This window comes from Lissotriton helveticus, chromosome 6 (assembly GCF_964261635.1).
Source record: "Lissotriton helveticus chromosome 6, aLisHel1.1, whole genome shotgun sequence".
Classification (NCBI taxonomy): domain Eukaryota; kingdom Metazoa; phylum Chordata; class Amphibia; order Caudata; family Salamandridae; genus Lissotriton; species Lissotriton helveticus.
In genome coordinates, this window is record NC_136067.1 from 1,181,253,774 (window position 1) to 1,181,275,210 (window position 21,437).

The following is a 21,437-nucleotide window of genomic DNA, read 5'->3' on the forward strand; positions in this document are numbered from 1 at the left end:
ATTAAAATCTTTGATTCAGAGAGAAACACAGTTAGATCTAATGCAGATTATATAACCTCACACCTAACGCGATGGAAGGAATTATGCCAGTCATCGAATCCAGGGCATCTTGAAGGAAGTGTTATGGAGACCTTGCAACTCACCAGTGATGGGTTTGCAGGACCCAAACAAGTAGTGGAGGATAGTTCCAGACCTTTGGAAGGTGAATCACATTGTAGTCTCATGTTGTCCTGTGGTATAAAATCCTTCTATGATACTCTTTCCCTGTGATTCCAAGAGTTTCTCGGTCATTGATCGGTGTCCAGCATTCATTTCCATTCCTTTACATGGGGAAAGCCAAATTATTTGCACCTTTTGATTTTTACAGAAAATCCTATAGTGCGTTGAGTCCTACAGGGGTATACAGAGTCTCTAAATCTTAATCAGATATTTAAGAAAACTCAGGAGACCTTGCAGCTTCCTTGCAGCTTGGTTCCAGTGAAGTACATAGACGACCTGTTGTTGGCACCTATAACTAGAGAGGACTGCAAAAAAGACACAATTGACTTATTGAATCACCTTGCAGAGAACGGACACAACGTGTACCCTACAAAATACCAGTCTTGCCAGAGCGAGGTTCTCTGCTTGGGACAGCAGACTGAGAAAGGAGCTAGGAGAGTAGCCCAAGAACTTATCTTTACAGTCTTGAGAATAAATCGCCTCAGGAAAACAGAGAGAAGTGAGGATGTTCTTAGGAATGGTGGGCTACTGTAGTCAGTGGATTCCCTACTTTTCCCCAGAGGCTAAGTTGCTGCAGAGACTTATACACAATGATATGAATGATCCCCTACCCAAGGACAACTAATGCACAAGGGCCTTCCTAGAGCTCAGAGAGAAACTCTGCAGCAAGCCAGCCATAGGAATGCCCAGTTACTGTGAGGATTTTGTCCATTATTTCCGTGAGAGAGAAGGATGCACATTGTCTGTGTTGACGCAGACCCACGGGTAAGCAAAACAGCCAGTGGTGTATTACTGTGTCATACGCAATCCAGTGGATGCCACACTTCCTGGATAGATCAACACTGTAGCCCCTGTGGACGTTAGCATCCAACTGTGCAAGGCATATTTATGGGCTATTCACTTTTTGTGACGGTCCCACACTCAATATAACTGACTCAAACTCAAAATCAGCAAATGACAAACAGTAGACTCACTAAATATGTACAGGTGATTTTTGCCCCAGAAAATGTTTTTCTCAGGAGGTGGAATGTTTTAAATCCTGATACTCTTACCCCTCCCAGAGGGGCCACCACGAACTGGAAGAAGATGCAAGCACTTCAGATGGTAGAGTGCAGTGACAAGAAAAGTGGCCAGAAAGTGGAGATCGAGTAATTAATGTGTGAAAGAAGAATTAATTCCAGAGATGGCAGAATAACAGAGAGACAAAGAGTGCCATAATGGGAGATATTCTGCTCCTGAGTGGACCTACTTCGTTAAAAGTGATCCTGATTGGACAGCTTATGAATCTGAAGACCTTCGAAATGTGTCTGAAACCCCCCCCCCAAACGATATTTCCACAGTTAACAATTAAACACAATTTGTGATTATTGAACTCAAGTGACAATCAGCTAGATTCATCAAGCTCAATTGCGCTCGCAAAGGGCCAGATTCTGAGAATCTGGCCCTTTGCGAGTGCAATTTTTGCATTTGGGATTCATCATCCCAAATGCAAAATTCGCTAATAAAGAATTCGCACATTTGCGAGGAAATGCATTTAAGGAATCTCTATTTGAGATTCCTTAAATGCAATTCATTAACCATTTCTAAATTGCGAATTCGCAATTTTTGGTCGCTATTTACCACGAAGTCTGACTTCGTGGTAAATAGCGAAAAAAAAGAAAAAAGCACTTTAGTGCATTTTTCTCAATTGCATGTTACACACACACATGTCCTTTGGACATGTGTGTGCGCAACACCTGTGTAAATTTACATTTCAGGGGTGCTACAGGGTGTCCTTTCGACACCCTGGCACCCTTGAAATCGCAATCTTATTTGCGATTAGCTAATTGCTAATCGCAAATAAGGAATAACTCCCCATTCATTCCTATGGGCCTTTAGGCCCATAGGAATGAATGGGGAGTTATTCCTTATTTGCGATTAGCAATTAGCTAATCGCAAATAAGGAATCAGTGGGAATCGCAATAAATATTGAGATTCCTACATGAATCCCGTTTTGCGAGTCTGTAATAGCGATTCCTTATGAATCGCTATTATAGACTCGCAAAACGGGTCTTTCATGAATCTAGCTGTTAGTACATAGGTTCGAAAATTAATGTTTTTGTACCTTGAGTAACCAATGAAGATATTAGGTTCTAATAGGTATCCAGTAGAAGAGTAGAATTTCCCATTAGGTATCCAGTCGAAGTTTTAGGTTCCTTAATCCACGTGTCTAATATGAACTAACCTATTAACAGTGAAAATAACTGAAAGTCTTGCTGGTTGCAACAGACCCCCATAAGAGGCCGAGCTCACGCACGCCAGAAGTTATATACCAAGGAATAGGAGGTCATCCACGCCCCTTCCTTTCTACTTGCATTGGGAACGCAGCACTACCCAACCATAAGGATCAACCCCAGCCAAAGCCAAGAATTATTGGTTACCACCCAATGTCAACTGAATACAAACGCAATACTGCATTGTGCATATTATCTACCATAACACGTGTGTATTTTGCCAAATTAAAAACCATATGACGCAACCCACCAGACTATTTACATCTCGTCAGATGAGCCTATGAATATTTAGAAATAAAATCTGAAGGGCCTGGATTGTGAATATTAAGAAATGTCAAGTGGTCTCCAGAAGAAGGCGTGAATACGCCGAAACGCGCGTAGAGACAAATCACTAACTCCACTTGTCTTCCTCTTTTTTTATTGAAAAGAACTCTCTTTTAAATATATGTGTATAAAGTGTTATGACTGTTATCTGAAATATTGGTATTTGTAACATCATAGAAAAACTGATTGTAGGAATTTTTTAACTGTGTTAGTAAAATGCTTGAATACCTTTTTTGTATTTTTAATAAATGAATTATGAATATCATTGATGTTGATTGTTTATGCATTTGTTTAATGTGCACTACATTAGTTGTTGTATAGATTGGCTACTAGAATTGATGTTGTTTAGTACCTACTATTTAGTGTAGGACCTACTAGTTGCCTAGGATAAGTTATTTTTATAATGCACAAGTAGTGTCAACAGGCAGATTTTTGATTTTTCTTTTTTGATTCTTTTAGCTCTAACTTGAGAGAAACTACAGTGTCAACCGCACTGTAAAGGTGCCTAATTTTGTTAGTAGTTGTGGCATTAGCCATAACTACATTAATGGTTGGCTTATAAGGGAGTCTTAACTCTTCTGAAGAGCATGAGGTTTGATTAGATCTAATCAAACCTCTTTTGATGACCAACCTAGAATTAACATGAAAAGATTACACCAAGATGGGTGTGAATGGAATTTTTCAGACAATGTTTATTTTAAATTGTTGAATGAGTACTTCAAGGTAATGAGAGTACAGGACTATTACATTTGCATGCATCTTCCCGCATCTACAGCAGCTGCTATTTCTTATCACAATGTGCCTCTTATTCACTTACTTGCAGAATAATTATGAATGTATTTTATTGTCAAGATTATTTTTAGTACCATGTTTTGAATTGTGATATACTTATGGATGATGTACCTATGTTTAGCTCTTTAAATCTAAATGCAATGGTGAAATCTATAGAGAAAGTATATCATATTGTGAGGCTGGGGCAAAATAAGACTACTAACACTATTAATTTGAAGGCTTCATGTAAATTGAATAGGGCTTAGAATGTGTTTTTTAGACAAATTAAATGTGTGAAAAATCGAAGGCTGAAGAAGGAATAGGGAAAGGAGAAATAATTGTTTGAGAAAAAGGAAGAAGCACCAGTTAGGAAATATGGACTACATCAGAAACTTAGCCTGGATTTACAGAAGAAGAGAAATTTAGGTGTGGTAAGCAGGAAAGATCAGATTCAAGGGCCGGAGATGGTGGGTTGGAGTGATTGTGTACAACAGTTCAGAGCTATGGGTGATCAAGTTCTGTCAGAGAAGAACCTGTAGTTTAGAGGAATTTAGTATGTGTATGGAAAGAGTGACTATTTTTAGCTTCCATCGAACTGAGTAGGGAGTTGCAATTTAGTTATAGAGCTTCCTAATATAACTGACAGATACTAGGAGTGTAAATGCTCCTAGAAAAACTAAACATTTTGCTTCTCAAAAAGTGGGGGATATATTTGGAGCTAAGACACCTTTTTCTATACCTATACCTTTAAATGACTTGAAGGTCAGAAAGATGTCTACTTTGGTACATTGTTTGACTAGTAACAGGGCTGGCACTAAATCAAGAGCTTATGGCCATACAAGCTATAGTACTGCGAAATAGGCATATTTTAGACATTCTATCAGCAAAAAAGGCGAAGTCTGTCGCATGCTTAATGTTCAGCAATGCTGTACTTATGGGCTGGTTGCAAGTAACCAGACTAACAAATTCATAACTAACATGATAGATAGCTCTCATGAGGTGAAGTATTTAGAAGATTGCTGAGTGATTTAGTGGTATTGGAGAAGGAATCCCTGGGAATATATTAACATTGATACTAATTGTGACCCAATGGTGGTTTGTCCTCTGCTTCATAAGATTTCATTTAATCGATTTCATAATATTTGAAGCAACCACATTCTGATTATAATTTGCTGCTAATCTGATTTTTGCCTTCCGTAAACCATTAATTTTTAATATATCTTCCTGCTTTGAACCTAAAATATTTGCTGCACTTTTTGTGGAATCTAATGTGCTTCACACATTATTGAATGCATTTGATTTGTTTGGCAGGCTCAGCTGAGGAGCACCATAATCCTTAGGTGATTAACACTGCTCCACTGAGAAAAGAGCTTCATGGTCCTCAAATAATTGCCACGAAGAAGGTCTAAAGGATGTTAAATACTTAAACACAATCTGAGTGAAAAAAGAAGGTCTTAAATCATAGCAAAATTCATTTTGTCTTTTCAAACATAAGTGAGACAAATTTTCAACCTGCATGTGACTAATACAATTACAATGTAAAGACTATATGTCTCATGAATTCTTTTGTTTCGCTGCTTGAGTAGGTTTTTCTCAGCTTGTACTGAGAACATAAGATCTTCCTTGTGTTAGTCTATCATAGCCGGGTTAGTAAGGATTAGTCCTGATGTGATCTTAGTTATTTGCAGCAAGGTTGGATCCCCTAATATAGGATGTGCAGTACTGTGATGGGCAAAGATACTCAAGCTGGATTAGTATTAAGGTTGTACATATGAAATCGCCTGAAGTGAGGAAGTCATGCCCCTAGGCTGCTGGGCATTGTCAACCTTTGTGCTAGCCTAGCTTGACATTTTTTTACCTATCGCAGGGTTTGCTTACAGAGTGTCAAGCATTTCAACCTTACAACAAAAAAATTGAAATAGTACAGGGCCGTATTCCTGATGGCATCAATGCAATTACACAAATACAGAGAACACTGAGAAACAAAACTAAGCCATCAAAAAATCAGTCCGTCACATCATAGCCATGACTCAATAAAGAAAAAAGAAGATTTTTCTAAAAAAGAAGCAAGGCAACACCAAAAGATAAATTTGCTCCAAATAATACTCGAGATACATACAAAATAATACTTTAATAATATTCTTTGTGTATTTCATGATGACAATTTGTACCTTCAACCATAGGTTGGCATCAACATTTCGTAGGCTAAAGGTAAACATTTCCCAAACCCAAAACTGCCAGACCAGTCTAAATGAAGTAAGCAGTTATGCATAGGTTTTTTCTTTATGCTGTGGTTCCCTGATCTACCCCTGTCATATAGCTACTATATATCTTTATAATGCGTTAAGTTAGCATAGGCACATTACATGTTTAAACGCCATTTTTCCTTTTGCTGCTTCTGCACACGACACTTAATTGTTGATTTAGCTTTCAACCTAGTAGTTCGTTGTGGTTTACATGAGAATAATATGTTATTACTCTGATATCAGCTTTGCTTAATAAACTATGTCTGTACAGAGAGTGCTGAAGCTTCAGGAACAACAAGATACTGAATTGTTATGAGGTCTGATCTTCGCGCCTTCATAGACATAACATAAGTGCAGCTTCTGCCAATTTTGGCTTTTAGGCGGGTTTTATATTGCTTTGCTGCACACACAAATACACACTTGATGCTGTTCGCATGCAGAGAGAGCTGGTGTATGCTGATGTGATCCCTTCATTCTAGGATCCTGAGGTATGGGCCCGCCCTAATTCAACCCAAAGAGACCTTCTTAGCTATTAATATAATATGCGAGTTAGGGAGGGTGAGAAATAAGTGTTGTTAACCCTTATTAATTTACAGCATGGTAACATGCTGTCACCGTTCGCTTTCTATGGACTAGTAACTATGCTTGTAGCTTTGTTGTTGATAATATGTTTACTTGTATTATCTAAGATACTGCGCCTGAGAAGACGGCATTAGTAAATAAACATTTCAAATGCTCACGTGTTCTTCTTTACTCCATGTTCTGGTTTGAAATGATTGTATAACGAAAGAGTGCTCATGTGTTCCACGTAACCTGAGGTTGGTGAGTTCATGTTCTGGTTTGTCTAAACATTGGGAGTTGGTTATGACCAATGAGACACTGTAGCTAGCTCGGTAAGGGGTTTGTTGGGTACTAAGGTGAGTTTTGGGTCACCCTAATTCGCTGAGGTTCCAATCCTCTGTGCACAGTTCTGTGGGAGAACAGAAACCCTGCTACATGGCGCCCATACGTTGGTGGTCTTATATCATGGCACTCGAGTAGTATATCATTCAACCTTAACCCCTTCACTATCGTTTCCGGAAAACGGTGGTGTCGGTGAAACCTACCTATTTTTTGAAATAGGTCTTTTCAAGCTTGATTCTATCTAAAACGGTTTCCTTGACTTACTACCCAGTTGTGCTACAAAGTTGACTTTGTTTTTCTGTGGTTCCGGTGAAATCATGGCTGTGGCTGTGGCCATTGCGCAGCATAGTCGCATTGCGGTGCGCACCCATCTACAGACATACCAGGTCCCGTTGGAGGGCATGGCTGTGATTTTAGTGGTGTGTGCGGATCCGGCGTACCCGTTCGAACTGTTTTATTCATGGGTAACGTTTCCGGCAGTGGATGCAAATTCTGGTGTGTTCCACACCTACACACCCTCCCCTGTACCGGCTGAATATACACCGTACAGGGCACTGGAAATACCTATTGATCATTGGCAGCATCGCGTTTGGTTTGATGGCGCCCTCCCCCACTCTTTGTCAGCTGCGAGGTTAGGTCCACTTTCCATTCCAGGTACAAATTGGCCTGCTTTGGGTGGATTTACCCCGCACCCGAATCACGGCGCTTGTCCCCTTGCTGATATTCGCAGACTACACGTTGTCTCGATTGCTGTGATTCGTGCATTAGTGCAATACATAGGTCGTCATCTCCCGGGTGGTCCCCCCGGGGGTGGGACCGTTCAAACGGAACGTGGCGGTTTACGCCTGAATCCGGTTATGGTAAATTCGGTTTTTGGTCAGCGTCCCGTTGATAACGATGACTTCCCTTTCTGGCTAGCCGAGAAGTTTGACCAACTGGAGGCTGTGTTTCCGAATTCTACTCCTGCTGATAAACATAGAATGTTGACGATTACTTTACCAAAGGATTTAACTCCTGAGCTCGTTGACTGTGAAAGCTGGGGAAAAACTTTTGCAGCCGTTTATACGAGGTGTTTCGGCACCCCGTCTATGACCGCACTGCCTGAGATCGTTAAACGTGTTCAGGATGATCACGGGCCAGAGGCAGCGGTTGAATTGGGTATGCGCCTGTGTGGTTCGTTTGAGATTGTAAGCGATCTCATACTCTCCAATATTAAAGGAGATGCTGTGAACTTTCAGGTGTCGAATGCTTTGGCTGCTCTACCCGATGCCGATAAACCCCGACAGTTAGCGAAGATAGTTGTGGCCGCCTATAAGACAATTGGCCGCACAAGTAGAGGTCTGAAATATTTTCCTGTCAAGGAGAAAAAACAACCAAAAGGACAGTCTGCTGCGGCAGATGTCCAGCCCAAGTCCAAAAAACAAAATTGGCCTAAAAAACAGACACAGGGGAAGCAACAAAAGCAGACTCAGGATTCTTTTCCTGCAACACAGGTTCCTGCGCCGACTGAAAAAGTTTATGATTTGCTCGATCGCGCGATGATTAAATCGCCTGATCGATTTCAGGTTTCTGATCAACGCTCTCCTCGTTCCTTTCAGGACTCATCGGCCCTGAAAACCGGTGGAGGAGGAGGCGGTAGGGGACGTGGTGGCCAACAGGGACGTGGCCAGTCCCGCCAGACAGACGGCGCGGCAAAGCAGGAGGATTCTACGCCTAAAAGACCACAGTTTGCAAAAAAGAAAGTCGCGGCCTTAACAGCGCATAGATATGCCACAGATAGTGAGAACGCGGCTTCGGAATCTGACGTGGGCTCTGACCTTGCTGGACAGCGCGGCGGAGATTACCATAGTCAGAGAGGCGCTGCGTCCACTACTGAGGGTGACAGCGACTGATGTCTACGTTGTAATAGAAACAGCAGATACGAGACTTGCTCCCCCTGAAAGACTTTATGATATTGTCCTGTTAATTGAAGGTGACATACAGCGTACCGTTACAGGGGTATTTTGGGAAAATCTGTCTTCTACGTATGATATTTTGCTTTCGGAGGCTGACTGGCCCCCACCTTTTGTGCTAGCGGCGCCGCGAGGGGAGGAGGTAATCCTCCCCAGTTTCGCGAACACTGTCTCGAAAGAGCATGCGCAGCATTTTGCAGAAGAGTGGGCTCGGGCTCTCGCACCGGCTCTGTACCGTAACCAATGTGGTTGGGATAAATTGTCGCCTTGCCACGAAATTCCGTTGCGGTCTCAGCCGCAGCCTCAACCTCAATATCCCATTCGGCGTGAAGCCAAAGCTTCCGTCGCGGAAATCCTTGAACAATTAGAATATCAGGGAGTTATTGAAACTTGTGTGTCACCGATGAATAATCCTCTTTTTACTGTGACCAAGCCTGATGGATCATATCGTTTGGTATTGGATTACCGGCATTTGAACTCGCATTGCCGTAACTGTGCAGTACAGAATACTCACGGCTCTGCCCTTGTGGATAGTCTCGTGCGTAAGCGTTTTAAGACAACGCTTGACATATCCAACGGTTTCTATGCCCACAGATTGGACAGCTTAAGCTCCCAATGGACCAGTTTTACGTGCGCTGGGGTCCAAAAACAATTCCGGCGTCTCCCAATGGGCTATAAGAATAGTCCTGGTATATTTACCGCTCGCATTGTCTCTATTCTGGAGGCACTCGACCCAGATGCTTGTTCGTATGTGGATGACATATATCTCACAGACGACGATATTTGGGAGCATCTGTGTCGTGTAAATTCTGTTATTTGTAACTTTGCAGACATGGGTTACAAATTTAACTTTGCAAAATCGCACATTGCTGAGCACACAGTGTTGTTTTTGGGCTATGAGCTCAACAATGAAGGTAGAGGTTTGGCTCCTCACTTCTTGGAGAAGTGCCCACAGTTGCGCGCTCCTACTACACTGAAAAAATTACAGTCTTTGATGGGTTTCTTAAATTTCGGAAGAACATACATTCCGGAATATGCCCAGCGTATCAAGCCGTTGTATGCTTTGATACAACCAACTTTTTCGAAATCAAGCTGGCTGCCTGAGCATTCAGCCATTTTGCAATCCTTGCAGGCTGATTTGCTCGCTTCTAAGTTCTTACTGACTCGTGACAACCATACCAACCTGGTGATAAGAATAATACCAGGGACAGTGGGTTTCACGTACCTCACTTTTAATGAAGGAGACACAGTACCTATTGCTTACAAGTCACACTTGTACACTTCGGCTGAGATGCGGTTTCCCACTGTGGAAAAGGTTTTAACAGCTGTACAGATGGCTATTCTTAAAGAACGGGCTCTGTCACAAGGGAAACGCATGTTGGTTGTAACACCCTGTCCTCATTTGGAGGCAGTCACGAAAGCCAGTGTACCAAATTCAAAAGCTTTGCACCCTCGGTGGATTCAGTGGGCTGCGTCCTTGACGTCCACGGATGTCACGTTTATTTTTGACGCCTCGTTACGGTCGCATGAGTACTTGCAGTATGAGTTTGTTCACCCTGCTCCTCTAGCTATGCGACCTTTGGAGGACTTCCATTGCATCATTTACACTGATGGTTCGGCGCAGGGTGCGCATGGCTCTAAACATGCCTACGTTTCCGCATGCGCCATTGTGGTCGGTGCTATGTTGAACGATGAGTTCATATCCAGGGAAGTGCACACGTTGCCACTGGGAGATTGCACCGCACAATTGGCAGAGCTTCGTGCTCTCTTACTAGCGTTGGAGTACGCAGATCCTAGTGTTACTGCTCTTGTTGTAAGTGATTCTTTCTACTGTGTCCAGTCTTACAATGAAAACTTGTTCTTTTGGATTCAGAATGACTTTCGTGATTCCAAGGGTAGCACAATAAAACATAAATTGATCTGGGTTCGAGTGGCAGAGCTTAAGGCTTTGTTGCCGCTCGTTTTTGTAATTCATACTCTTGGCCATCAGCGTGTGGGAGTCCACGCTGTCGGTAACTCGCTTGCTGATGAAGCAGCGAAATCAGCAGTGTCTACATACTTAGTTGCAGCAGTTACACGGTCCAAAAGTAAGATTGATAGTGACATCTTGGCAGCTGTTGCTGCCACTGAGAAGGGAGGTAAACATCCTTCGGGGTTCCCTTCGAAGTACACATACCACTTAAGTCCCGAAAAGGTTCCTTTTGTGAAAATACCTGATGTTGGTGAACGTTTGATTCCCAACGCGGATCGCAGGGCAGACTTGATTACTGCGGCTCATGAAGGTGTGGCGTCTGCGCATGCGGGCGTCTCGGCCACTGTAACTCACTTACAACAACGTTTCTGGTGGCGGGGACTGTACAAACAGACGCGTGATTATGTCCTTCTTTGTGACATATGTCAGCAGATTAAACCTTCGACTGCTGCGCGTCCGCCACAGACTCAGTTGTACATTTCTAATAAACCACTAGGTTGTGTTTATTTAGATCACTGCGGTCCTTTTTCCTCTGATACTGCGTATAAGTACATCTTAGTTGCAGTTGATTCATGCACACGCTTTGTGTGGGTCTGGCCCCATCGCAGCGCTGATTCACGGACTGTCATTAGAGATTTGCGCATCTTTGTAGGGATTTTTGCCTGTGGTACCTTCCATTCGGATCAGGGTCCGGCTTTCGCCTCTAAGGCGTACAAGGATGCCATGAATTCGATGGGGGTCCAAGTCAAGTTTTCGTCTCCCTACAGACCTGAGGGTAACAGTGTAGTGGAGCGAATGAACCGTGATTTAAAGCAATCTTTGACAGCTCGAGTTATAGGCACTGGCAGAAACTGGCTAGCCCACCTCTATGGCGTGCAGCGTGCTCTTAATAATCTCCCTAGAAGGTCTCTGGGTGGGCGGACCCCATACGAAATGCTCTTTGGCATCAAGATGTACATCCCTGACCTTGACGGTCTAGACTGTGTGGTTCGCGCCACTTCCTTTGACGCAGATGAACATTGCAATGTTTTACAGAATCTACAAAAGACCAGAGACGGTCTTGCAAAGGAACATTTGCCCTCCACGTCGGATGTTGCGTTGCAGATCCCGGTAGTCGGCTGGCTACCACAAGTTGGAGAACTGGTTCGTGAGAAGATCGATGACAAAAAAGAATTTGGTCCGTCCTATCGAGCTCCGGTTCCAGTCCTTGGAGTGAAGGGCACGAGAACAGTCATTTTGCCACCGCTTCCTGGTCGTAAGGAAAACAGGTTTATTTCAATTGACAATGTCAAGATACACAGAGTGGCCGATTCTTCTTAGTATGACACCAGCTGTTTCCTGTCCTTCCATTGTGAGACATTCGGTTGTGCCCACTGCTTTTAATCATGAATCAGAAGTGGCAGTTGAATTGCCTGCAATTTCCAGTCCTTTATTGAGTACTTTTCCAGGTGCGGATCTAAATGAAATAGACTATGCATATCCCACTGATTTGTCCATGCCTGACCTGCAAGCACGTTTAGCCACGGAATCCAGGTTTTCATTTGACTCTGTTTCCCTTGCCTCGAAGAAACCCTCTCGTTTTGCAGTTTATGCTACCTTATTCAAAAAACATTTTTTGATTCCCCCTTGGACATATATCTGGCTGGTGCTTTTTTGGATATATCTTTTTATGTCAATTGGTTTTGTGTTTTATTTTTTCCGGTTGGTGAATGGACACTATGTCGAGGAAAGAACATGCATTCGCCATCTCAATGGAACTTTGGCTCCCCTTTCCTCATCACATTCTGCAGATAGACTGAGAAGAGACTTAACATTTGTTAACATCACTGCTTGGCCTGTCCTTGATGGGATCGTGTGGGATGCCGTTCGATTTCAAATTCATGGCCCTACGGAAGTTGTTAATGTCCCTAACATGCTTAGAGTTAATATGGGGGATGTGGTGAAGCAAAACATACGTTCTGATGATTGGGATGTTCAGGCCGTAGAGTCTTTATTTTCTGATTTGAAATACTATGCTGCCTTTGATGCTGAAGATTTATATTTAGAATCTGCTAATTATGGTGATTTATTTTGCTTTCAACATTTTGGCAATCACTTCTTACATAAAACGACATCCAGAAGGAATTCTGTGAATTATACGCAATGGGAGCATTGCCCAGCTCCTATACAAGGCAGTTCTAGTACTTTTTTGAAAAAATACACTTATTTTACTGACTTCAATCAGTCTAATCCCGAGTCCTTTTATTTTAAAATGACACAGAAGCCTATGTCCAAGGTTAGACTTACCGATACCAAATTGTTGTATTCGAAGTCCTTTCTAGATCAGCTGGCTATTGGCGGTTATGAAGTCTGGAAGGAAATAATTGACCTAAAATCAGTTTGGGGTTCTAAGGACTGGCAGGTACAAGGCGCAGAGGCTTTGCACCGTGCATGTCTCATCCCTAATCAGATTTTGTTTTTGAATTCTACTATTTCACAAACTACATGTTTTGGATTGGCTACTGCTAAAAAACTAAATTTTCCTTCTATCCCGGAGTTAGAGGAATACTCAGGCTGGAGTAATTATACTCACTTTTCGATTAGGGACTTACAGGCCCTATTGCTGAATTCTTCCTTTAACATCTCCAGTATAGACCCAAAAGGTTGGCTGGTGTGGCACAAGAGTGCTGATTCTTGCCAGCGCCGTTTTCTGGGTTTGTCTGACGGCTTTGCTCAGGTTAAACCAGATTCACGTTTTGAAAATGAGCATTCTGTCACAACTTACTCTGTGGGTAAATTATGTCAAACCTGGCTGAAACATTCTAAATTATCTACAGTTAAATTACATCTTGCAAAACTAAATGATGATGTAGATTTAAATGATTTCATTAAAGGCCCGGCTAGTGGTAGGTCGAAAAGATGGATATATGCTGTGTACAATGAAATTTGGAAAACTTCGCAGATTGGGGCTGCAAAACGACTTAGAGCTATCGATCAGGCAAATCTAGAGAAGGTCCTTGCAGTGGTAGACAATAGTATTAACATGCTTTCTTCTCGCATTTACACTTTAGATAACATTGTGTCTTCTGTAGTGGAAATTGTGCATGATGAGGTATCTGTTTTGTACCATGGTCAGAATCAATTACGTTCTATCATGCAATTTGCATGGACCCTGCAAACGCTTAAATCTGGCAAGGTGCCATGGGGCTACATGAACGTGACCTCTCTCTTTGCACCCTTTAATTTGACTGACAAACAACGCTTGCTTTCTATGCGTGATGCTTCTTTTTCTATGTTACATATTGAGAAATTGGAATCCTTGCCTTTTTCTGTGGCAGAAGCCTCAGCTGCAACGTGGCTTATCCACGGTCTCTTAACATTACCTTTTGCCTTGTATAAATTTACTAACTGTATGAAATATGTTGCCATAGGTCGCTATGAGCCTTTGGGTAGTGGTTTTCTCCATGAAGTATGGTCCCTTCCTTTCACTTATAGATGTTTGAGGGACGGCCAAGAAGTTTATCTAAATGGGGAGGAATGTACAGAAACTCCAGATCATTCGTTAATGTGTAGACACATACAATTACACGGTTCTTGCAATCAGGACCGACCAAACTTGGCCTGTGTTTTAAAAGGCACTCCTGTACCAGCAATTACCCCGACTTTTACCTTGTTAGGGAATGGAAGTTATTTACTTTTGAATAATGAGGATTGTTGCAGGTTAATTAAAGGTGTAGCTTATGTGGTAACAGTAAGTGAACGTGTTGTTTGCTGCAGAAATGTCCTGTACCCACCCACACATGAAAATAGGGAGGTTTCCATTTGGCCACGCATACCAACCTTGAAGGCAGAGTTCAACGGCATGACTAGACTGAGGGCTCTATTGTCCCAGAAAGAAGTGGCCTTGAGTTCGGCTCGGGAAACTTTCGTGCTTCACATAGCTAACACCCGGACCGAGGTTCAGGCCCTTTTAAATACTGATTTACCGTTGCATTTTGGCGAAATGATACATTCTATCTTTAACGTGTCCTCGACATCTGGGCTAGCGCATTTTTTTAAAACAGTTAGCAGCGGCCTTGTGACTTCATTTGAAAAAATATTTGGAGTAATCCCTAGTTTCTTTCATTCCATTTTCTCGAGTCTGTTTGGTGGATTCCCGGTTTTACTGGCACTAGCGGCAGGCGTCCTAGTTGTTCTCTGCTTCCTTAAATATGGATGCCCCACATGTGGAAGAAGCGGCCCAGCCTCTGCTGCCGCTGTTTCGCAACCGAATGCTTGAATATTTTGGCAAGCTGCCGCTTGCAATTTTAAGCACGGCATATGGATTATCGTTTCGATTTTCCTACTTCACCTGTGTCCAGCCTGTGTTTCACTGCCTGAGCTGTGATTTTGATTGGGCCATTGATTTGTGTCTCTGCGGGCCGATTTCTCCTGGCGTCGATTTTAATCAGCTGATGAGTCCTATCACTACTCACGAGTTGGTTTGTTGTGACGAGAGGATTATGGCAATAGCAGCGGTGCATGGACTAATGGGTCCCTGGGATATATTCACGGCAGCGCAGGATTTCTTGGAACTGAGCTTTCTGGAGAACCCACCGAGTTGTCCTCTGATGGTAATAGAGGCTCCAATACTTGGGGAACACGTATGTTCTTTTCCACTTTTGAATTGGATGGCTGAACTGTTTTCTGATGAAGACGGTGATTTCATGCTGGAGGCTGTTGCTGCATATTTTGCTTATACGGTCTTGTCCTAAACACTTTTCCATGATTTCTTTCTGGACATTTGACTTTCAGCTTGCATATTTTGCGATTTTTTCGTACATTGATCAATTTCCCAGACCTATTGACTTGAGCAAAATATTAAATTTTTTACAGTTCATTCATGGCTCACAGTTCTTGAACTCTGCTTTCATGAAGTTGCCCTTATCTTATCTTATCTTATCCGTCCTCGGATCATGGGGGGGTGTCATATAGCTACTATATATCTTTATAATGCGTTAAGTTAGCATAGGCACATTACATGTTTAAACGCCATTTTTCCTTTTGCTGCTTCTGCACACGACACTTAATTGTTGATTTAGCTTTCAACCTAGTAGTTCGTTGTGGTTTACATGAGAATAATATGTTATTACTCTGATATCAGCTTTGCTTAATAAACTATGTCTGTACAGAGAGTGCTGAAGCTTCAGGAACAACAAGATACTGAATTGTTATGAGGTCTGATCTTCGCGCCTTTATAGACATAACATAAGTGCAGCTTCTGCCAATTTTGGCTTTTAGGCGGGTTTTATATTGCTTTGCTGCACACACAAATACACACTTGATGCTGTTCGCATGCAGAGAGAGCTGGTGTATGCTGATGTGATCCCTTCATTCTAGGATCCTGAGGTATGGGCCCGCCCTAATTCAACCCAAAGAGACCTTCTTAGCTATTAATATAATATGCGAGTTAGGGAGGGTGAGAAATAAGTGTTGTTAACCCTTATTAATTTACAGCATGGTAACATGCTGTCACCGTTCGCTTTCTATGGACTAGTAACTATGCTTGTAGCTTTGTTGTTGATAATATGTTTACTTGTATTATCTAAGATACTGCGCCTGAGAAGACGGCATTAGTAAATAAACATTTCAAATGCTCACGTGTTCTTCTTTACTCCATGTTCTGGTTTGAAATGATTGTATAACGAAAGAGTGCTCATGTGTTCCACGTAACCTGAGGTTGGTGAGTTCATGTTCTGGTTTGTCTAAACATTGGGAGTTGGTTATGACCAATGAGACACTGTAGCTAGCTCGGTAAGGGGTTTGTTGGGTACTAAGGTGAGTTTTGGGTCACCCTAATTCGCTGAGGTTCCAATCCTCTGTGCACAGTTCTGTGGGAGAACAGAAACCCTGCTACACCCCATTCCCTGTTCTCAGTTGAGAAATCCATCACTGTAATTTTAAAGGTGTCCCATAATGTTTCTGTAAGATTGGGAACATGACTTCAGGAACAAATAACATACACTAACGAACTAAGGTGTACTCAATAATAATTATAATAATAATTGAGAAGTGTCACAGTCGTTTAGGCAGCTTTGTTTTGCAAAACCATTTTTAAACATCATTTGTGACTACGTAACTGAACTATGTAACATTACCTTATACTGCAAAGCTTAGCAACGTAGAAGAATTTAGGTTTTCTGGGGCGTGCGTTATAAGCAAAATAAACACTCTGACTTTAGAAGTACAGCTTAGAATTCAGGTCATCCCTCGGTCAGACTTGCACCCCACTTTGGACAATGACCCAAAAATAATGACTAAGATTTGTAGTATGGGACTTTTTCCTAACATTTGGTACACTATATTAAAAAAAGGCTTTGCTGTATGTTTTTGGGGAACCATATCGGCATCTATAACGAAATACTTACACAAAGTCTTGAAGGCACTTCTATATTTTATTGAAGATGCTTTCTTTGCATTTTTATTTAATATTAACAAATATAAGCAAATGAAAACGACGAGATGCATTCTCACACTGGAATTGACATCGCATGCCTTTTTGTCGTTTCTCAGTAAATTAGATTAAATAATTTAAAAAAATGTCTACCTTTTGAAGTTCTGATTTACGATCTTTATACTTTCCACGCTCAAAATGTCATAGTTAGAAGGGGATGATAGTGGGGTTTACTGTTAGGCGATGATGTATTTCTCTATTAAACCAACGATTTGTGACTTGTCTGGCTTTATTGCTACGTCGAACGCAGGGAGCGTTCATTGGTGGGTGTGTGAGATACCACTGAAACCTCAGGAAAAACTGCGCCCAGGAGTGACGGACGTGCCTCAGTAGACACACACCATAGCCGCTTCATGCAACGAGTGGGCTAGCTAACAGCATTCTCAGGCATTTCATAGGTAACACTCCGAAACGACAGAACTGTGCGTGCTGGCATGCCGAATGAATCCGTTTCCTGACAAGAATGAACAAAAGACTACTTGCATGTGAGCAGGACATAGCTTTCACGGCTTTCAGATCCGACCCGCTACAGAAGGTGTTTCCAGCACCGCGGACAATAAGGCCTTTCCCATCTTTCCAGTCTTCCAGCTCCTTCACCCGCTCCAGAAGCTCAACCATCATTGTTCCTGCCAACAGAGAGGGTACATGAAGCGTCCCAAGAAACACACGCCTATGTTCACCATACAATCATATTTTAAGTCAGCTCACTATTCCAGCGAATTACTGTGCCACATGGTGCAGTGTAAACGTCAGGTTATGTTAGGAGCTACTTGTACAGGCATGCTGCCATGAAGGTGCTTGAAAGACCTGAACACCATCTCGTTATACTGAGAACAGGAAAGCGATTTAATGGATGCATCATGCTAGATTTGTAATGCAATGGAATGGCTCGAATATACATTTAAGGCATGAAGGACAGGTGGATTGGCGCGAAGAGCTGGTAGAGAGGGTATACATGGCAGGTGCAAACACAATGGGGGATTTTATAGCACAGTTACCAAATGGCACATTATGATCACCATACAATGTACAAATACCAAAAGTAAAATATCCGCCTGTAGCAAACTGTGGTAATAGAATTGCAACACCTTCAGCTCAATGAAAGAGCAAATATGAGAATACTTGACGGCCAGAATGGCTGACAATCTTCTGGAGTGCCCTAACTCTGTGTAGGTGGCTGAAAAAGAGATGGGAGTCAGAAATTCTGGAAACAGGAGCCCCTGTTAAGATTAAAAAAAGAGATATGACGTGCTTGGCTGTGGCTGGTCCAAGTAAGATATATATAACATACATAACATAACAGAACATAACACAACAGGTGTATTTGTAAAGCGCACGATTACCCGTAGGTGTCTTGGCGCTGAATAACAGATGTTATATGGTGATTTATATGGTGTATGCTGTACAGAAAACAATCACAAATGATTACTTGACACCAACCCTGGAACCACATTGACCACAAGTCGAAGCATTTTACACTCTGTCAAGGGACATATAAAGCACACCCCTTCCCTTCGTCTCTTGGCTATGTAATAACCCCACGCTGATGGACAACGTTTTGCAAGTTACTGTTGAGAAGTTGCAATGAGGAGTTGTGATGGCTGGATTTGTAGCCGTCTTATTTCATGTCAAGACCAGAGGCTAACTTTATGCATAACCTTTTATTGCTACTCCAAACTACAGCACTTTAAAGCAAACTTCAACCACACTTAAAGTTCTAGAATTAACCCCCCCATACAGTCTATATAAACCAAAGCCCAGCAGCCATCTTCCTCTTTCATCTGCTGCTCCTTACCAGTTAAGTATCTGTTAGAACTATTTTGCAATTTGATTATTAATGATACATTTGAGATATTATGTTGGTTATTAACTTGAATGGTGTATTCGTTTGTATATGAGAAGTTTGTAGCTTAAAATCGGTTGTTTTGGTGGTTTCCCAAATTGAGGGATATCCATTTTTAAGGCGTTACGAAAAAAAAGAAGAAAAAAAATAAATGTTGGTGAATATGGTAATTCGGTTTTTTAAATATGTTTTAAGCACATTTTGACTTGCAGGTTTCACCCTTGTGTACTGCTCGTCTAGAGGCAGGGCCGGTCCTAGGATTTGTGGGGCCCCGGGCAGGGTAGGAACATGCGAGGCCCCTCTAATTTGCATAAGATGTAATGTCACAGGAAGTGACGTCATAGGAAGTGTCAACTGACCTTTAATTTTCTGGCACTGTTAAAGCAGCTATGCAAGAAGCTACTTCTCTAATGTGGCTATCACTGAAATGGCTACAAATACAAATATTAGCCCTAATATAATAAGTGAGAATATTTTAAAGCTCTAATATGTGGAATACAACACGTCGAACTGGGTTGAAAAGCTAGGCCTATATCTTTCCTAAACTGATGTTTCCAGATTGATGGGTCTTCAGGTGACTCCTCTGTACTCCAGTTGCACCAGTGAAGTTCATGGTTAAGGAATTTGGTTTTAACAGGCATGGACATCAACACAAAGCTTTACATGCTACCTTCACTGCTCATCTCTCCCCAGCCTCATACCTTTTTTCACTGGTTCTGCCCCATTTACATCTTCTCTCCATTTTCATCCTTCTGAACACTAATCTTTTCGCACTGATTTTGCGCCTCTTACACCACCTATTTCCATTCATGCTCTACTCTTATTCTCGTCGCTTCTTCAAACCATATTTTGTGGATTTTGCTCCTCTTAAATCAATCTCTCCGTAATCCCCAGCTTTGTCGCTTCTCTTTCTCATTATGTCCCTCTTATATCCACCTTTTCCTCCATGCTGAATGCCTCATCTCTCCCCATGCCTCTTACTTTTCTCATTCTCTTCTCTGTGTAAGGTGTCTTGATTGTTCTGTCGTTCTTACATCTACCTGCCCCATCCATGTACTGCCCTTCACCTCTCATTTCTTCCCCCACCCTCCTAATGCTTTTTTGCTGATCTGTCCCCTTAACACCCACCTCTCCGCTTTCAAACCCCTGCCTTTTACATTGTCTCACTGTTTCTTCCTCTCTTACATCCGCATCCCCCTTCCATACTCTACACTTCACTTTATCTCTGGGACGGTCTCTTACCTTTCTCACTAACTCTGCCTCTATTACACCCACCTCTTATCTACCTGCGGAACCCTTCATCTATTCACAGCCTCTAACCTTCTCTCACTGGTCCTACCTCTCTATAATATACCTCTCCCCATAATCTCTCCCACAGCCTCTTACTTGCTCTTTGTTATCCTACCCTCTAACATCCAACACTCACCATTCCCTCTCCATGCCACTTAAGTTCTCCTGATGGTCTGCTTCTCCTATATCTACCTCTCCTATCCAAGCACTGATTTCCCACCTTTAATCTTTCTCTCCATCCTCAACTGTGTTCACTGGTTCTGTCCCATTTATGTCCACCTCTCCCCTCCATGCTCTACTCTTCATGTTTTATCTCTCTCTCATCTCTACCCTCCATTCTCAGTTTCTGCCCCTGTAGCTTCCACTTCCCCCCTACATGTGCTGCTCTTCATCTGCTGCTTACCTTGCTTCACCTCTTGTGCTAGGACACAGTACAGCCCCCTGCAGCACATATGGGCCCACAACCCTTCAGGGGGCCCCCAACCCATCAGGGGACTCCCATTCAGCCCAGGGCCAAATGAATATCTGTGAGATGTGGGAGTCTCAGGGTCCCATTATCACATTCTGCAGAGCAGAACCCCATCTTTTTGTGTTACACCTCTGCTCATGTTACTTTACATCATTCTCTCCCCTCCCATCCTCCCACTCTCCCAAAGCATCTTACATTTCATTTTTGCATGCTATTCCTTGTACCTAACCAAGACTCTTCCCTTCTCCCATTGATTCTGCCATTACATACACATCACTCCTTTCCCATCTCCCTTTCCTTAAGCGTCTTGTTCTTTACAGCTGTTTTGCCCCTTACGTTCAGCTCTCCCCTCTCTGCTGTATTCTATCATCTCCTCCACCTCTTCCCTTCTTTTATTTATCTTACTTCTTTTAGATGTGCCTCTCCTTCAATACTTCTATTAAAAGTAAAAGAGAACACCAGACCTACAGATGCACCCAGGAACATGAGAATTAGGGATTTCAGATACAAACAAACATGATGCCAGGGAGTATTGCAACCTTTTCAGATGTATAAAACAAAGGCATGGTGTGTGGGTGGCTTGAGGGGTTACATAACTTGTTTGTATCTTGGAGGGTACATTCACTCCAGGTGGTAAGGACGGATGTGGGGTCCCCCACTGTCCCTCCCCCATCTGAATGTTATCATCTCCATTCTTTTACAC

The 21,437-nt window shown here is 42.4% G+C and overlaps 1 protein-coding gene across 4 annotated transcripts in view; it reads right to left on the reverse strand.

Moving 5' to 3' along the window:
• Positions 1 to 21,437, reverse strand: part of ECHDC1 (ethylmalonyl-CoA decarboxylase 1) — a 369,579-nt gene that overhangs the window by 177,774 nt on the left and 170,368 nt on the right. For all 4 annotated transcript variants that reach the window (XR_013596209.1, XR_013596210.1, XM_078648887.1 and 1 more), the window contains exon 3: positions 17,616 to 17,758. Coding sequence is in view for 2 of the 4 variants with exons in the window: in XM_078648887.1 (XP_078505013.1) it covers positions 17,616 to 17,758 (143 nt within the window). In the remaining 2 variants the exon portion in view is untranslated. The remainder of the gene's footprint in view (positions 1 to 17,615; positions 17,759 to 21,437) is intronic.